Here is a 13,015-nt window from a genome sequence, read left to right as displayed (position 1 = left end):
GTGGGCTGGTTTGGACCTCTGGCTGGGGAGGAAGGTGAAGAGGAAGGTCACAGCTGGGAGATCTGCCGATGGATGAATATCTTCCTGACAGGCCAGCCAAGGAGTTCCAGCTCCAGGTATGAGGTTAGGACACAGTGCCTGCTCCAGATGGTCTGGGTGATGTCCTCATGGCCTGGGGTCACTGTCCCCACCCCAAAGGCACTGGGAGGGAAGCGTGGAGCTGCAGGTGTGGCGTGCACAGGGATCGGCCGAGTTGCTAAGGAAACAAGTCAACGGTGCAGGGGAGAGAGCATTGAGTAAAGGAGATAAATCAATAAGAAAACCTATTTTTATCGGCTCCCTAATGATCCTCCAGGAGAAGCCAGACGGAAGAGGAGGAGGAGAAGGCTGGAGGGAGATGGGCTCTCATTACTGGGCCTGGAGGGAGGCGAGGGCTACTCTGCATGTTGGGTGGCTGAGAGGTTGTGTAATTATTCATCTGATGTGGGAGAAAACAAAGCACTGATAGAGGATTGTCTGGTGGGCTCCAGCTCCAACTGGGAAGATGCTTGCTTGGCAGAAGTAAAGAGTGGGAATAAAATATCCCTCACTTCAGCCAGATGTTCCTGCTGTCCCTTGGGAGGTTCTTTTCCTCTTAGTCCCTCAAAACCTGGCACAGCTGGAGCTACGAGGGCTGGTTTCCACTAAGTTGATGTCTCACACAGCCCTGGATCTGATAACCTAGGCTCAACTCCTCGAGAAACTGGGCCAGTGGGGTTTGGGGAATCACTTTTGGCATGACCTCGTGCTTAGGTCAGTGCTTTGGGGAGGACTGCCCTTTTAGGCTCAGCTAGGTTGGACAGGGCTCTGAGCACCCTGGCCTAGTGGGGAGACATCCCTGTCCATGACAGTCAGAACGAGATGGTCTTTAAGGTCCCTTCCAACTCCCACTGTTCCTCGATTCCATGACATCTGTTCACCCACTTGCTGGAGGTGTGGCAGGAACGTGGTCCTGTGCAGGGGTGTGACAGATGTGCACTGTCCCCCTGCTTTGAACCAGATGTTGGGGCCAGGTGGTCCTGACCCCCCTAGGCACTTCTGAGCAGGGCTCCCACGCTACTGCAGCTGGGTTTTTCCCAGCCGGGTGTCTCTCCCACGGGAGCAGCGGCTGTGGCAGGGAGCAGCGCGGGATGCTGGGCGGGCTGAGCCGCGCCGGGGCGGACAGACGGACTCTCCGCGCCGTTCCCACACTTCTCATCTAGGCAAATGTGCCTGGTGCCTGGGGAGCTGCTGCCCCGCCCCACTAACACGCTGTTTGTCTCTTAAGCCGGTGCTAATTGCTCGCAGACTTTCAGGAAAATGATACGAAAAGATCCCAAATAGGCTGGTGGCGCGGGGCCAGCGCCGCGGTCGGCTGGAGCCAGAGGTGGGATGCAGGGAGAGGACGTGGCCTTTGCGGGGCCATGCAGTGAAATATTCACTTGTATTGAGCCTCAGAGGAAAATTTTTGCAGTCTGACCCCCATCCCGAAGCACAGGGAGCCACTCCTGCTCCGTGCCTGGTTGGCAGCAAGGTCTGAGCCAGCAGCAGGGAGCTCTACAGCCTCTCTCTTTGGGTTTGCCTCTAACTTACCAACCGTTAATTTTACTGAGTGGCCTTTTAAATGCCTTGGATGTATCTTTCCTGGCTCTTCTTCCTACCAGGTTAAATACATCCCAGCTCCCACGGGCTCTCCTTGGCTGCCTCTCCTGGCCATCTCTCTGTTTCTGTGCCCATCCCTGCTCCTACCATGCCAGCGTGCCCAGCTGCCAGGGTCACCTCATGCTTTCTCGTTTCTCTGGGATACTGGGATGTCTTCTCTTGCCTGTGGGCTCTAGGCCACTGATTGAAGGCATTTCACTGTAATTAGTGGCCAAAGGATGAGATTGGGAAAGACAAATTCACTCCTTTTCCCAGGGCTGGTGGGATGGGCCTTGCCTGTAATGTCAGCCTGAGGGTGTTGGGTCTGGAGAAGCCTGGTGTGGTGGGGAAGGGCTTAGCTAGCTTGGGATGGAGGGAGTGTGGATGATTCCTTCATGGGCAAATCCAGTCCAGGTGGGATCACATCCTCTTTCCACAGACACGAGTTTTGGGAAGGTAGCAGTCCTCTCCCTGGGTGGCTGCTGCTGCCAGTGGTGCCAGTAATAGAGCTGTTTTGGCACAGAGGGAGTGGAATCAGGGGTGTGCTGCCTGCTACTGTATCGCTCCACATTTAGTTATTGAGGACAACTGGGCTTTTACTGTGAAGAATTGGGAAAGATGGATGGCAAGTTGGAAAAAGATATGACCATCCTGTCATTTGGAAGTGCTTTGTTTTCAGAGCTCGGCAGTGGGCCAGGCAGGAGAGTGCTCCACGTCCCTGCCTCAATCCCATGAATCAAAAGGCAGGAGGAAGCTGAGTTTGGGGTGCTTTCCTGGGCGTCAACCTGCCCTTTCCTTCCTCAGGTCCTCAGACACCAGCATCTGCTGCCACCTGTCCTGGCTCAGGGTGGCTCCTGGAGAAGGGGTGTGTAGGACCAAGACATGGATGTGGGATTTAGGATTGCTCATAAGGGTCCAACCAGATCCTGTTGACAAGGTGCTGCTGCCCCTTGGGGTCTTGTTGGGGTGTGGCTGAGCTGGGACATCTCCACAGGGAGTTTCCACCCTGCCTGACCCAGATGCTATCAGTGCCTCAAGCTGTGAATGCTCAGCCAAGTGCTCTGCAGCTCTCCATGCCACCTGGGCTCATCCTACTGCCCACAGGGTGCTTGGCAAGGGCACACAGTGGACTGATCCAGGTCAGATCCCCAGGACTTGCATCCATGCTCCATCCTCCTCAGGTTGTGCAGGTGCTTCCTCCCATGGGGATGTTTTAGGACGAGGGCTGCTGATACCTTGTGACACCTCCCCTTTCTGAGCCACATCTCCTGCTGATTGGTGATGGAAAAGAGAAGGAAAACAGGGACATGTCAACCCTGGCCAGCAGTGTGCCATGCCAGGGAGAGCCTCCCTGATACTGCCAAGGACCATGCCAAACCTTCTTCCAGGCAAAGCTCAAACCTTGTGTCCACCTTCTGGGCTCCTTGCACAAGTAGCATCTCTCTCCCAGGGGAGTTTTCATCCCAACAAAGACCTCTGGTTGATGTCCTGTGAGCTCAGGGAGGAGGTGATGAGGCCCAGCAGGTCTTCAGGGAGAAAGGTCTTGGGGGGGCTCTCATTCCCTCATCCCTCATTTCCAAGCAACACCGAGGTGGGCTTCGCCCTCCTGCCTGAGAGCAGTGTGTGTGGATGTTCCCATGGGGAAAACAGGTGAAACAAAGGGTGGGCTGGAGGGTTAGGAGTGTCACCCACCTCTTCTCTGCTCCTTAACTCCCCTCCACTCCCTTCGAGTACATGATCCTGGCGACCATCATTGCCAACTGCATCGTGCTGGCCCTGGAGCAGCACCTCCCCGAGGATGACAAGACACCCATGTCACGGAGATTAGTGAGTACCCCGTGTCCATCCCTCTCTCCCTGCGCTGGTGGGCTGGGGGAGGAGCCAAGGGCAGCCACCCAATCCTGCCAGGCAATTTATTTTGATTTTGGGGCGCCTGGACAGGAGGTTTCCTCTGGGACTAGCTCCTCCAGCTTTCCTGGGGCTACTGTAACATATGCCTTCTCTATGGAAAGAGTTCAGGAGGGTTTAAACCCCTAAAAAAAGGGGTAGGGAAGGACTGGGGAACCTGAGTGTGTCATAGCCTCCCTCTTTTTATTTCTGAGGTTGCTGCTTTGCTGCTGTCTGAGAAAGGGCTAGGAAAGCTCCCACAGGAGATGATGGGTCTGGGGAAGGTGGGATGGGACACGAGCTGGGTCAATGTGAAATGCCTGGTGCTGTGTTTGCTCAGTCTCCCCCTCTCACTGGGTCACTGATTTCACTCTGGCAGGAGAAGACGGAGCCCTACTTCATTGGGATTTTCTGCTTCGAGGCTGGGATTAAGATCGTGGCCCTGGGGTTTGTTTTCCACAAGGGCTCGTACCTGCGCAATGGCTGGAACGTCATGGACTTCATTGTGGTCCTCAGCGGGTGAGTTGGGTGCTGTGGGGCCACTGGGGGGTTGGTTGGGTTTGGGGCTCATCCTGGTGAGGACACAAGCTCCAGGATATGGGGAAAGCCCCAGGTTTGCTGTTGTCAGTGGTGTTTCATTGTCCTGGTGAGGGAGGGGAGGATGGTTCCCTGTGCTGGAGGTGTTGTGTTGGTTTGGCTGTGGAAACCGATGGTGGGACGAGGTTCCCTATAGGGGCCGTAGGGCTGGCCCTGAGCCACCATGTCTAGCTTTCCTCACTTGGCCTGTCACCCACCTGAATACAAGGCAAGGTGAGGACAAGGTGGTGGCATGACCTGATAAACAACTGGATGTGATCTGGGAGAGATTCTGGTCAAACCCTACATGGGGAGGGGGAAAATCTCTTCTCCTCTTGCCTATCCAAGCACTTTCCAGGCATGCCCTGGTGCTGGAGATTTGGGAATGAGGTCTGAGTAGGGTCACATTCCTGAGTGAAGCTGCTCATCATCCCAGCATGCAGCAGGGTGCTGGGGGTGGTAGCACACAGAGCTGCACGGGTGCTGCTTGTGGCACTGGTGGTGTCACCTGCCGGCGACATGGCCCAGATTTGAGTCCTGCTTGCAGTGTGCTGGGTTGTCCTGGTGACACAGAAACGAGCAGGGGCATTTGGGCTTGTGCTAGCCAACACTGGTAGTCAGCTTGAGCCATAGCCCACCCAGGGCAATCCTCGAGCCCCTCTCTGTGTAGAGGGCAGGTGGTGCCTGGATTGTGGATATTTCTTTTTGCCTGCTGATGGAAACATCACACTCAGAGGAGCTGGTTTGATGTGTACAAACAGACGGTGCCCATGGCTCTGAGTGCTCCATGAGCTTTGCTGGTACAGAGCAGCTGCAGGGCTGGCAGGGAAACTGAGGCATGGGGACCAGGCAGGATGCACTGCTGCACAGTCCTGGCTCTTGGCCTGCAGGGTGGTGGCAGGTGACACCTGGTTGGGTGTTTGGAGGAGGAAGGGGAATGCTGAGCCTGCTTCTGCTGGGGACATTTTGATTCCCTTGGTGCAATGGGGACCTGGCTGGCCTTGCTGGGGGGTGGGACCATGTCACCTGGGCGTGGAGGGTGTGCTGGTGCTAGGTGATTCTTCTGATGGGCAGCGAACAGGCGGCCTGTGGGAGGTGCAGCCCTCACATGGCAGGCTGCTGCACTCCCACATCTGCAGAGTGGCTCATGGAGAGGGTTGTGTGGCTCCTGGGATGGGCAAAGGTGCTCACATCCCTGGGGACAGGTGCTCACACCTCTGGGGACTGCATGGGACACACGTTGGTAGCAACAAGAGGGGCTCTTGGCCTCACTGGGCTGAGTGTGCAGGAAGCAGCCGGGGCGCTGGGAAATGCCCATCACCTGTGTCCCCACCTGGGCATCCCTTGGGCCTTGGGGCAGCACTGGGCTGGAGGAGGGGCTCACAGGGACCCGTCCCTGCCCTCCCCGCGGCTCTGGGCTGCTGCTGTAACCGAGCTGATGCTGAGTCAGCGCTCGGCAATTACTCACTCGTAGAAGCCTCGCCAGCTCCTCTCGGTGCCAGGCTGAGCCGGGCCCCGTGCCAGGGAATCAATTGTCCATGAAGGGCTGCGAGCACCGCGCTGGCCACCCTGACAGGAGGTACCCATGTCCCCCCCAGGGCTGCCAGTCACGGGGCACAGCCCTCCAGCGTCTGCTTCCCCTCCACTGCCCCCCGGGATCCTGATGCTCCAGCAGAGAGGAACCCAAGGAATGCCCCTTCACCTGCTGGCTTTGCCCCAGCAGTGCCTGCTGGTGTGGCCTCACCAGAATTTGGGGCAAAATCTGTCGTATGGTGGGTGGAGGAGGCAACCCACGGATTTTAATTTTCATCCTGGGTGGGTTTTGGGGTCACTGGGATCAGCTGCAGCAGGTCATGAGCTCCTCTGCACTGTTCAGCTCTCGCTTTTGCCCTGCGGTGCTGCCAAAGCCGCTGCTCCTTGGTGCCGTGGTTGCGCTTCCCATGCAGGAAACTCTCGCCTGTTTAATCTGCTGAATTATTGGCAAATTCCTGCAGCAAATAATCCTTGGCTGGCAAATGACTTGCAAACAGCTTGTGGGAGAAGGTTTGCACTTGGCGGCTGGTTCTGTGTCGGTTGCGTAAGGCGGGCGGCGGAGCCTGCACGGGGCCTGGGGATCGCCTTTGCGGACTCAACCCTTCTGCTTGACAAATATTAAAGTGTCTGCACAGAGATTTGTGAGATTCGGTGGCCGTGGGGATCTTGTTGTGGCTCATGGAAAGGCTGTGGCTGTGCTGGAGGGGATGTTGTGATCGGAAGTGCAGGGTAGCGCTTGCCTCAGGATGTGTTTAGTGGGTTTGGATGCTGGTGCATCCCATGGTGGGCCACAGAAAATGTCCATGTGAGCAGAACCCATCCCAGGATCCATCCCTGAAGGACCCAGAGGGAGCTAGCATCACACTCACTGGCCCTCATCCCTCCAGTTGTGACACAGGAGGATATTGCTGCTCCTTTCTGGACTTACTTTCTGCCATGTGTCTGATGGGAGAGGTCCTCAGTGCAGGTGGCATCATGGTCACAGACACTATACTGGGGTTTCCATGAACAGCGGGATTTTCTTCACCCTCTCCCTGCTGTAAATCAGCCTAATGAGGGATTTCTCCTCCTGGGACCCTGTGCAGGAGTGGATGGCACTACTAGGGTTCAACTGGTGTTTGCTTCTTCTGTCAATAAATCAGGTTTTTTTTCCCATCTCAGTGGAAATCAACACCCACCTAAAACTCCCTGATGCTAAAGCTTCCACTGGGGAACTAATAGTCACATTTGTAAACCTGCTCTGTTTGTAACCTGTGGTTTCCAAATCATCATTGCTGCCTGAAAAAAAGCAGCATGTTCTTCCCCAGCTAAAAATAATTTTGTATGAAAGTGTGCATAAAATACCTTTACTTGTTCTGAGGCAGAACCAGCGATGGGAACGTCTGCGTTTCCCCTGGGGTTTGGGGATGCTCACTTTGTTTCTGTGTGAACCAGAGCCAGCTAGGTGCTGAAGCTGGACTTGGGACCTGCTTGATGCAGTGTGACCTGGGCCCAAAAAGGGGAAAGTAGCTCAGAAATGGTCAGAAAGGTCAGAGGAAGGTTGGTGACCTCTTAATTGGTGCTTCTGAAAAAGTGAGGCTGACAGAGCTTCAGCCACCAGCAACTGGAGCATGAGCTCCCTGCTCCCTGGGTGCCATTTGGAATAGAGAACAAGAGCCCTGCAGCTGCCTGCTTTGTCCTACACCCTACCTGATGGAATAGGAAGGGTTAAACTCCCTCTGCAAATATCCAGGAGGGTGTGTGCTTCACACACTTGGGTGCCTGAGCAGTATCAAAGCACCATTGGCTTTTTTTTTTATAGCAGTAATACAATAACACGTGAGAGGTGAAGGGGTGGGGGAACACTGCTCACAATGGGGAAAAAAGATCCAAACGGGAATCAAAAGGCCCTTGTGAAGTTGTTCTGCTCAGGAGCTGGGGAGCAGCCGCTGTAAAAGCGGGATCAATACGCCGGGGCCGCGCAAAGGAAGCGCTGCCGTCAGGGTTTTTGGGAGGGTTTAATAACAGCCACTACACCTGGGTACCTTTTGTGAGGCCCTTGGGCATGGTGGTTTTCATTAAAGGGTTTTGTGTGGTGGAGCATGGCCAAGGGAAAGCAGGAGTGAAGGATTGCTGGTGCTGCCTGCCATTCCCTTAGCAAACCCAGAGCCAACAGAGGGGCACCAGCCTGTGCTGGAGCTGGAAAGCCTGGCTCTCCAAGTCCTGTCCCAAAATCCATCATCTGCTCCCTACAAAGCCAAGCAGCAGCTGTGAGCCTGGTCTCTCTCTCTGACCTCCCAGGGCAATCCTGAGCACACTTGTGCCCTGATTTCCTGCTGTGGCTGGTGGGAAGCAGGGTGGAATCATTCCAAGGAAGGTGCTCCCTGCTGTGCTGCAGGGTTGCGAGGTGAGCCCAGGCAGGAGGAGGGCAGGTTGGCTTTTTTGCTCGTTTTGATGCTGCCTGGATTTTAAGATGACTGTCCTGGAAAGTTCCCTTTTCACAGTTCCCCCTGAGCTGTCCCGTGGGAGAGGCAGGGATATTTCTTTTTCAATCTTAGAGTTCCAGAGATGGAAGGGGGATCCTTGAACGGACACTGGCAGCAGCTGCATCTGAGAATGCTGAGTGCTGCATGCCCTGGTGGTGGGGTGCTGGCCCCACAGGTGTCTGGCTCCCCGTGCAGGTGTGAGAGCACACACAAGCACACCTGGGCTGGGAACAGGCTCTTCCCATGGTGCCCACACCTGCGTTTCCCTAACCCAGGGAGTACAGTGCGCGCCCAGGCAAGGAATCTTGGGGGACTGCATAAGAGATTTGGGGAATAAGCGTGGAATCAGAGCACAGGTGCAGCATCCTATCGTGGTTATCCTGCTGCACCCTGAGCCACTGCAAGGAGTGCTGTTCTACAGGGATAGTCCAGCAAAGAGACAACCCCAGTTCCAAAAGCCCAGCAATACTTGGATCACACCAGACAAGACCTTTGCCCCCCTCTATCCTTCTTTTCCATTCATGAATGTTGGCAGTATCAACCTGATGCTCCTCTTCCACCCCTTTCCCAGCTCTTTCCTTTCAGGACAATTAGTAAAATGTTTGGTCTTTCGTTTGGATGAATAATTAATTTCCCAGCCTGGTGAATGATTCATGTGCCATATGCCGCGGCCCTGGGACGTGCCCGACACCCGCACCTCGCACAAAGGGCAGCACCGCTTCCCTGGCTGGGTGAGGAGGGAAAAGGCTTCCCATGTCTGGAGGTGGGGGGTGGAGATCCCTGGGCAGGCAGAACTCGGGCTCTGGCTTTGGGGGAGACAGGCATCCCTCCTCCCAGCAGCGCGGGATGCGGGCCGCGTGCCGCTCACGCGATTCCCGGCTCCATCCTTCCCGGCTCCTCTTCCCCGCCCGTTGGTTTCCTGAAGCCGCAGAGTGAGTCAGTCCCTCCCACGTGGCTGCTGGTCCCTGAGGGCACTGCCTCCCCTGCCAAGCACCCCTGTGCTCCCCAGGGGCTCCTGCTGCACCCCGACACCCTTGTGGAGCTCCTGGTCCTCATTGTCCTGTGGGGGTGCTTCTTTGCACCTTGCTCTGGGAGATGGGGTGAGGAGTATAAGGCTGGCCTGAGGGAAGGGGCAATGAGCTGTTTCCTTCTCATCTCCAGTGAGAAGGTGGGATCACACAGGTGGATGCTCTGGAGTCTCGTAGCCCTCCTTTGGCATGAGTTCAGACAGACCCTGCTGCGCTCTGCCCTCACCTGTTCTCTGTTTCTCTTGTGGGGACAGCTCTCCTGTCTGCTGTCAGTGGCTTTGGGTTTACACCAGGTCCTGTATGTGCAAATGCAGTTTTATCAGCATCACCTCACCCTGACAAACCCTGTATCCGCTGGGAGGCAATGTGGGGATGGAGGCAGGAGGGAGATGTGGGCTTGGAACAGGGGATGCTCCCTCATGCCCCAATCCTGGGGGCTTCTCCGGGAAGGGGTGGCCTTGGGGGATCATTTCACCCCCCCAGATCAAGGGCTGGTAAAGGCAGGCTTTGTCCTTCAGCCTCATCACGCTGCTCAGGGAGTCACATGTGCCCATCCCGACCTCTCCAAGCTGCTGGGAGGGGCGGGAGCAGGAGCTTTGCAGCAGCTCAATCCACCTGGGTCACAGCCCCGAAACCTAGAAAGAGCAAGCGGAGGTGATGGAGGCATTGACGTTGCTCTGAAGTGTGCCAAGGGCAGGACTTGGCCCTGGTGTCCCTGTCCCTTGGTGTCCCCAAAGCTGTGCTTGCTGAGGCATCCTCAGAGTGGGTGAGCTGACCCTGCTGGCCCTGCCTCGAGCCAGGTTGGGACCCAAGAACCCTGAGAATGTCCTGCTGCACATGATGCTGCCTGCAGAGAGGGCAGGGATGGATCCACCCATTGCTTCACCCCCAGAACAGGGCAGGAATGGGGTGGATTCACCAGGTAACTCACTTTCTGTGAGCCGTTTGACCAGTGTATTAATTATGAAGTAGTCTCCCTCGTAGAGTCAGGTGGCAGTGCAAGCCTTCAGGGGCCTTTCCACTTAATTATAAATATTAATTTGCATGCCAGCCAGCATCCTGCCTGCCCCAGATTTTGGGCTGAGATTAGTCTGTCTCAGTGTATGCCTCTCTCCACCCAGCACACCCTTTGCTGGGACAGTTTGTCTGCATGAGCTTCAGCAGTGCTTCCTGAGGGAATGCTTGAGAGGGGCTCAGTTTGGGGTCGGGGGGTGGATCAAGGGTCGAGTGGATAATTTGGAGTTCAGCCCTTTGCTTGAGGTCTCTGGTGTGAAGCTGTTTGCAGTGTGGCCTGAGCGGTGTGCTGTCCCTTGGGGCTGAGGGATGGGATGGGATGATGATGGGGATGAGAGCCCAGCAATGCACAGCCCCTGGCACAGGCACAGGGGGCACGATGGGTGCTGTAGGGTGGGAAAGAGCCTGAATTCAGTGTTGACTTTGCGTGGGCAGGGTCATCAAGCATCACTCATGCTTTATTCTGCATGGTCCCAAAGAGTAGGGAATCCTTTAAAATGAGATTGTTCTTGGGGTTTTTTCCTTCTTTTGACCCCTGAGGGAAGAGATCTAAAGGTGCAGGTCTTCAGCTGGGGGTGAGGGTGTACTCTGCTCAGCTGCTGTGAGCTGGAGTGGCGGTGCCAGGGGCTGAGCCCAGCTCTGCCAAGCCCCAAAGCCCGCAGGTGTGGCGGCCCCAGCGGGAGCTTGCTCTCCTCCCTAGAGCCTCCAAATAAATAAAATAAAATAATCATCCTGGTTGCAAACACAAAGCATTGGATTATTATTTTTTCCTCTCCTGAAAGAGTGTTTTTGTCTGCTGGTGATTGCTCACTATTCAATTATACTTCGGGGGATTAGCATATATTTCCCATCCTGCCTCCTCTCTCATTTGCATCCTTCCAAAAGTTCCTCTCTGCTCTTTTCTCCACCTGAAGTCTCTCTTCCCCCTTTCCTCTGAAGTAAAACTAACCCCTTTGCCTGGGTGACCTATAAAAACGCCTTCACTTTTTTTTTTCCCTTCTTTTTTTCCTCCAGTACATATGATGAAAAGCATGAGATCATTGGGATTTTTATAGCCTAAATCTGGCAGCTTTTTTCAAATAACTTGGATGGTGAGATGTAATTTTAGTTTGGGTCCTTGCCTAAAAATAAAGAATAATTATTAGCACATCAGACGTGGATATTGTAAGTGATCGAAAAGGGTTTAAATTGTTCTACAGATACCGGAGCTGCTGTCCTGTGGCAGCACAAAGGTCTGTCACAGCCTGGGTCCCATCTTAGGAGCTGTGAGAAACCTTAATTCAGAAACTGGAAGTTCTGGCTGATACGGTTAAGAAAAAAAATTATTAATAAAAGGCATGATTAGAGGGTTAATAAACAATTGCTGGGTGAGATAAGCTGAAGCCCAAAGCAGCAAGGTGTGCTTTGAGCACCGGATTTATAATCAGCAGTGATGTGTGTGTGCCTACCAGGGTATCCCGGAGAGGGGATGTGTGTAACTTCCAGCCACAGGATGGCTTGGGGAAAGCAGCCAGCAGCCAGCCTGGCGTGCCTGGAAGCTCGGTTCGCTTTTCCCAGCCGCTTTAGGAGGTCTGGGGGTGGTGCGGGGCTGCTCAGACCGTGTGCCCGGAGGCTCCGGGCTGGATGGGATTGCTGGGAGCAGCTCCTGTGTGGTCCCGGTACCTCTGCCCTCACCGGGGCCGTGCCTGCAGGAGGATGTGCAGGCACCTGTGTCACAGCAGCGGCTCAGCTTTTTGTCACCGGCCGTGTGACAGGTCTGAGCGCAGCCACCTCGCTCTGGTGAGCTGTCCAAACCTCCTTCCCGAGGAGCTCGTGCTGTCCCCTGTCCCCCAGCGAGGACAAGGAGCATGTCACCTTGCCACAGAGGAGTCCCATTCTTAGCAGCTAATTTAGAGCGCGGGGAAGGAGTGCCCTGAAATCGCCCGAGCCTTGCCTGGAGGCTCAGCGCGGCGGCTCCGGAGCCCTTCAAACAAATCTGGGTTAGCCGAGGACTCGGCAGCCGGGGCGCTCCAGGCGCTGCTCCTGCCCGGGCTCGGGAGGTGTGCTGAGCCTGCGAGGGCTCCACCTCCATCCTCCCATCGCCTGGGACCGTGCTGAGAGCCGAGAGCTGCCCATGCCAGTCCTGCTCTGCTGCCAGGAGCCTTCCAGCCGGGCTGGCTTTAGCGAGCCCTCGGGAGAAGGGCTGGAGCCTGCATCCTGCCCAGGAGCATCCCCGGCCCCCTGGAGGTGCTCAGTCCTGGCTGGAGTCCGTCAAAAGGGCTGTTCCTGCCCCTTTGGGAGGCTGGTGGCACTCCAGGGGCTGGCACATGAGGGGGGTTTCCAGCACGATGTTGGCATGGTGTGTCCCTGTGCTGGCAGCTCGGGGAGCGCTGGTGTCCCCTGCTCTCGCTGGTGTCCCCTGCTCTGGCTGGCAGGGTGTGTGACAGGGCTGTTCTCCCTCCCCTGCACTGCCGAGTGGCCGTGCTTTATCATACTTATCGATTTTGATCTCACAACCAATTTAACAGCACGGCTCTCCCCAGCCTCTGGGTGCTCCTGAATTAATTAAGTCCGTTTTCTGCTCTCCTCTCAGCCCTGTGGGCAGCAGGGTCTGGGCACGGGCTGGGGCACGGAGACTGTGTGGAAAGGGCTTGGGGCAAGGGGAAAATGCCAGCAAGGGTAACAGATCCCTATAAATATCAGGGATAAGCAGTGTGATACAAAGGGAGTGTGGATGATGCATCCCAGCTGGGCCCAGGCTGTGACCCCTTGTGCTGGGGCAGGGGATAAGAAGAGGCTGGGAAAGGGGGGTGAAACAACCCGGTTTGCAGATGTGAGAGCGTTTCTGCTGCCAGGGTATCCTAGGAAACCCAG

General features: G+C 55.7%; 1 protein-coding gene across 11 annotated transcripts in view; it reads left to right on the top strand.

Moving 5' to 3' along the window:
* CACNA1E (calcium voltage-gated channel subunit alpha1 E) overlaps window positions 1-13,015 on the top strand; it is a 125,497-nt gene that overhangs the window by 42,959 nt on the left and 69,523 nt on the right. For all 11 annotated transcript variants that reach the window (XM_033067814.2, XM_042779580.1, XM_033067816.2 and 8 more), the window contains 2 exons: window positions 3,381-3,486; window positions 3,926-4,065. In XM_033067814.2, the coding sequence (XP_032923705.1) occupies window positions 3,381-3,486; window positions 3,926-4,065 (246 nt within the window). The remainder of the gene's footprint in view (window positions 1-3,380; window positions 3,487-3,925; window positions 4,066-13,015) is intronic.

This window comes from Catharus ustulatus, chromosome 9 (genome assembly GCF_009819885.2).
Source record: "Catharus ustulatus isolate bCatUst1 chromosome 9, bCatUst1.pri.v2, whole genome shotgun sequence".
In the NCBI taxonomy this organism is placed as follows: domain Eukaryota; kingdom Metazoa; phylum Chordata; class Aves; order Passeriformes; family Turdidae; genus Catharus; species Catharus ustulatus.
The sequence above is the reverse complement of the archived record's forward strand: the minus strand, read 5'-3'. Positions and strand labels throughout refer to the sequence as shown.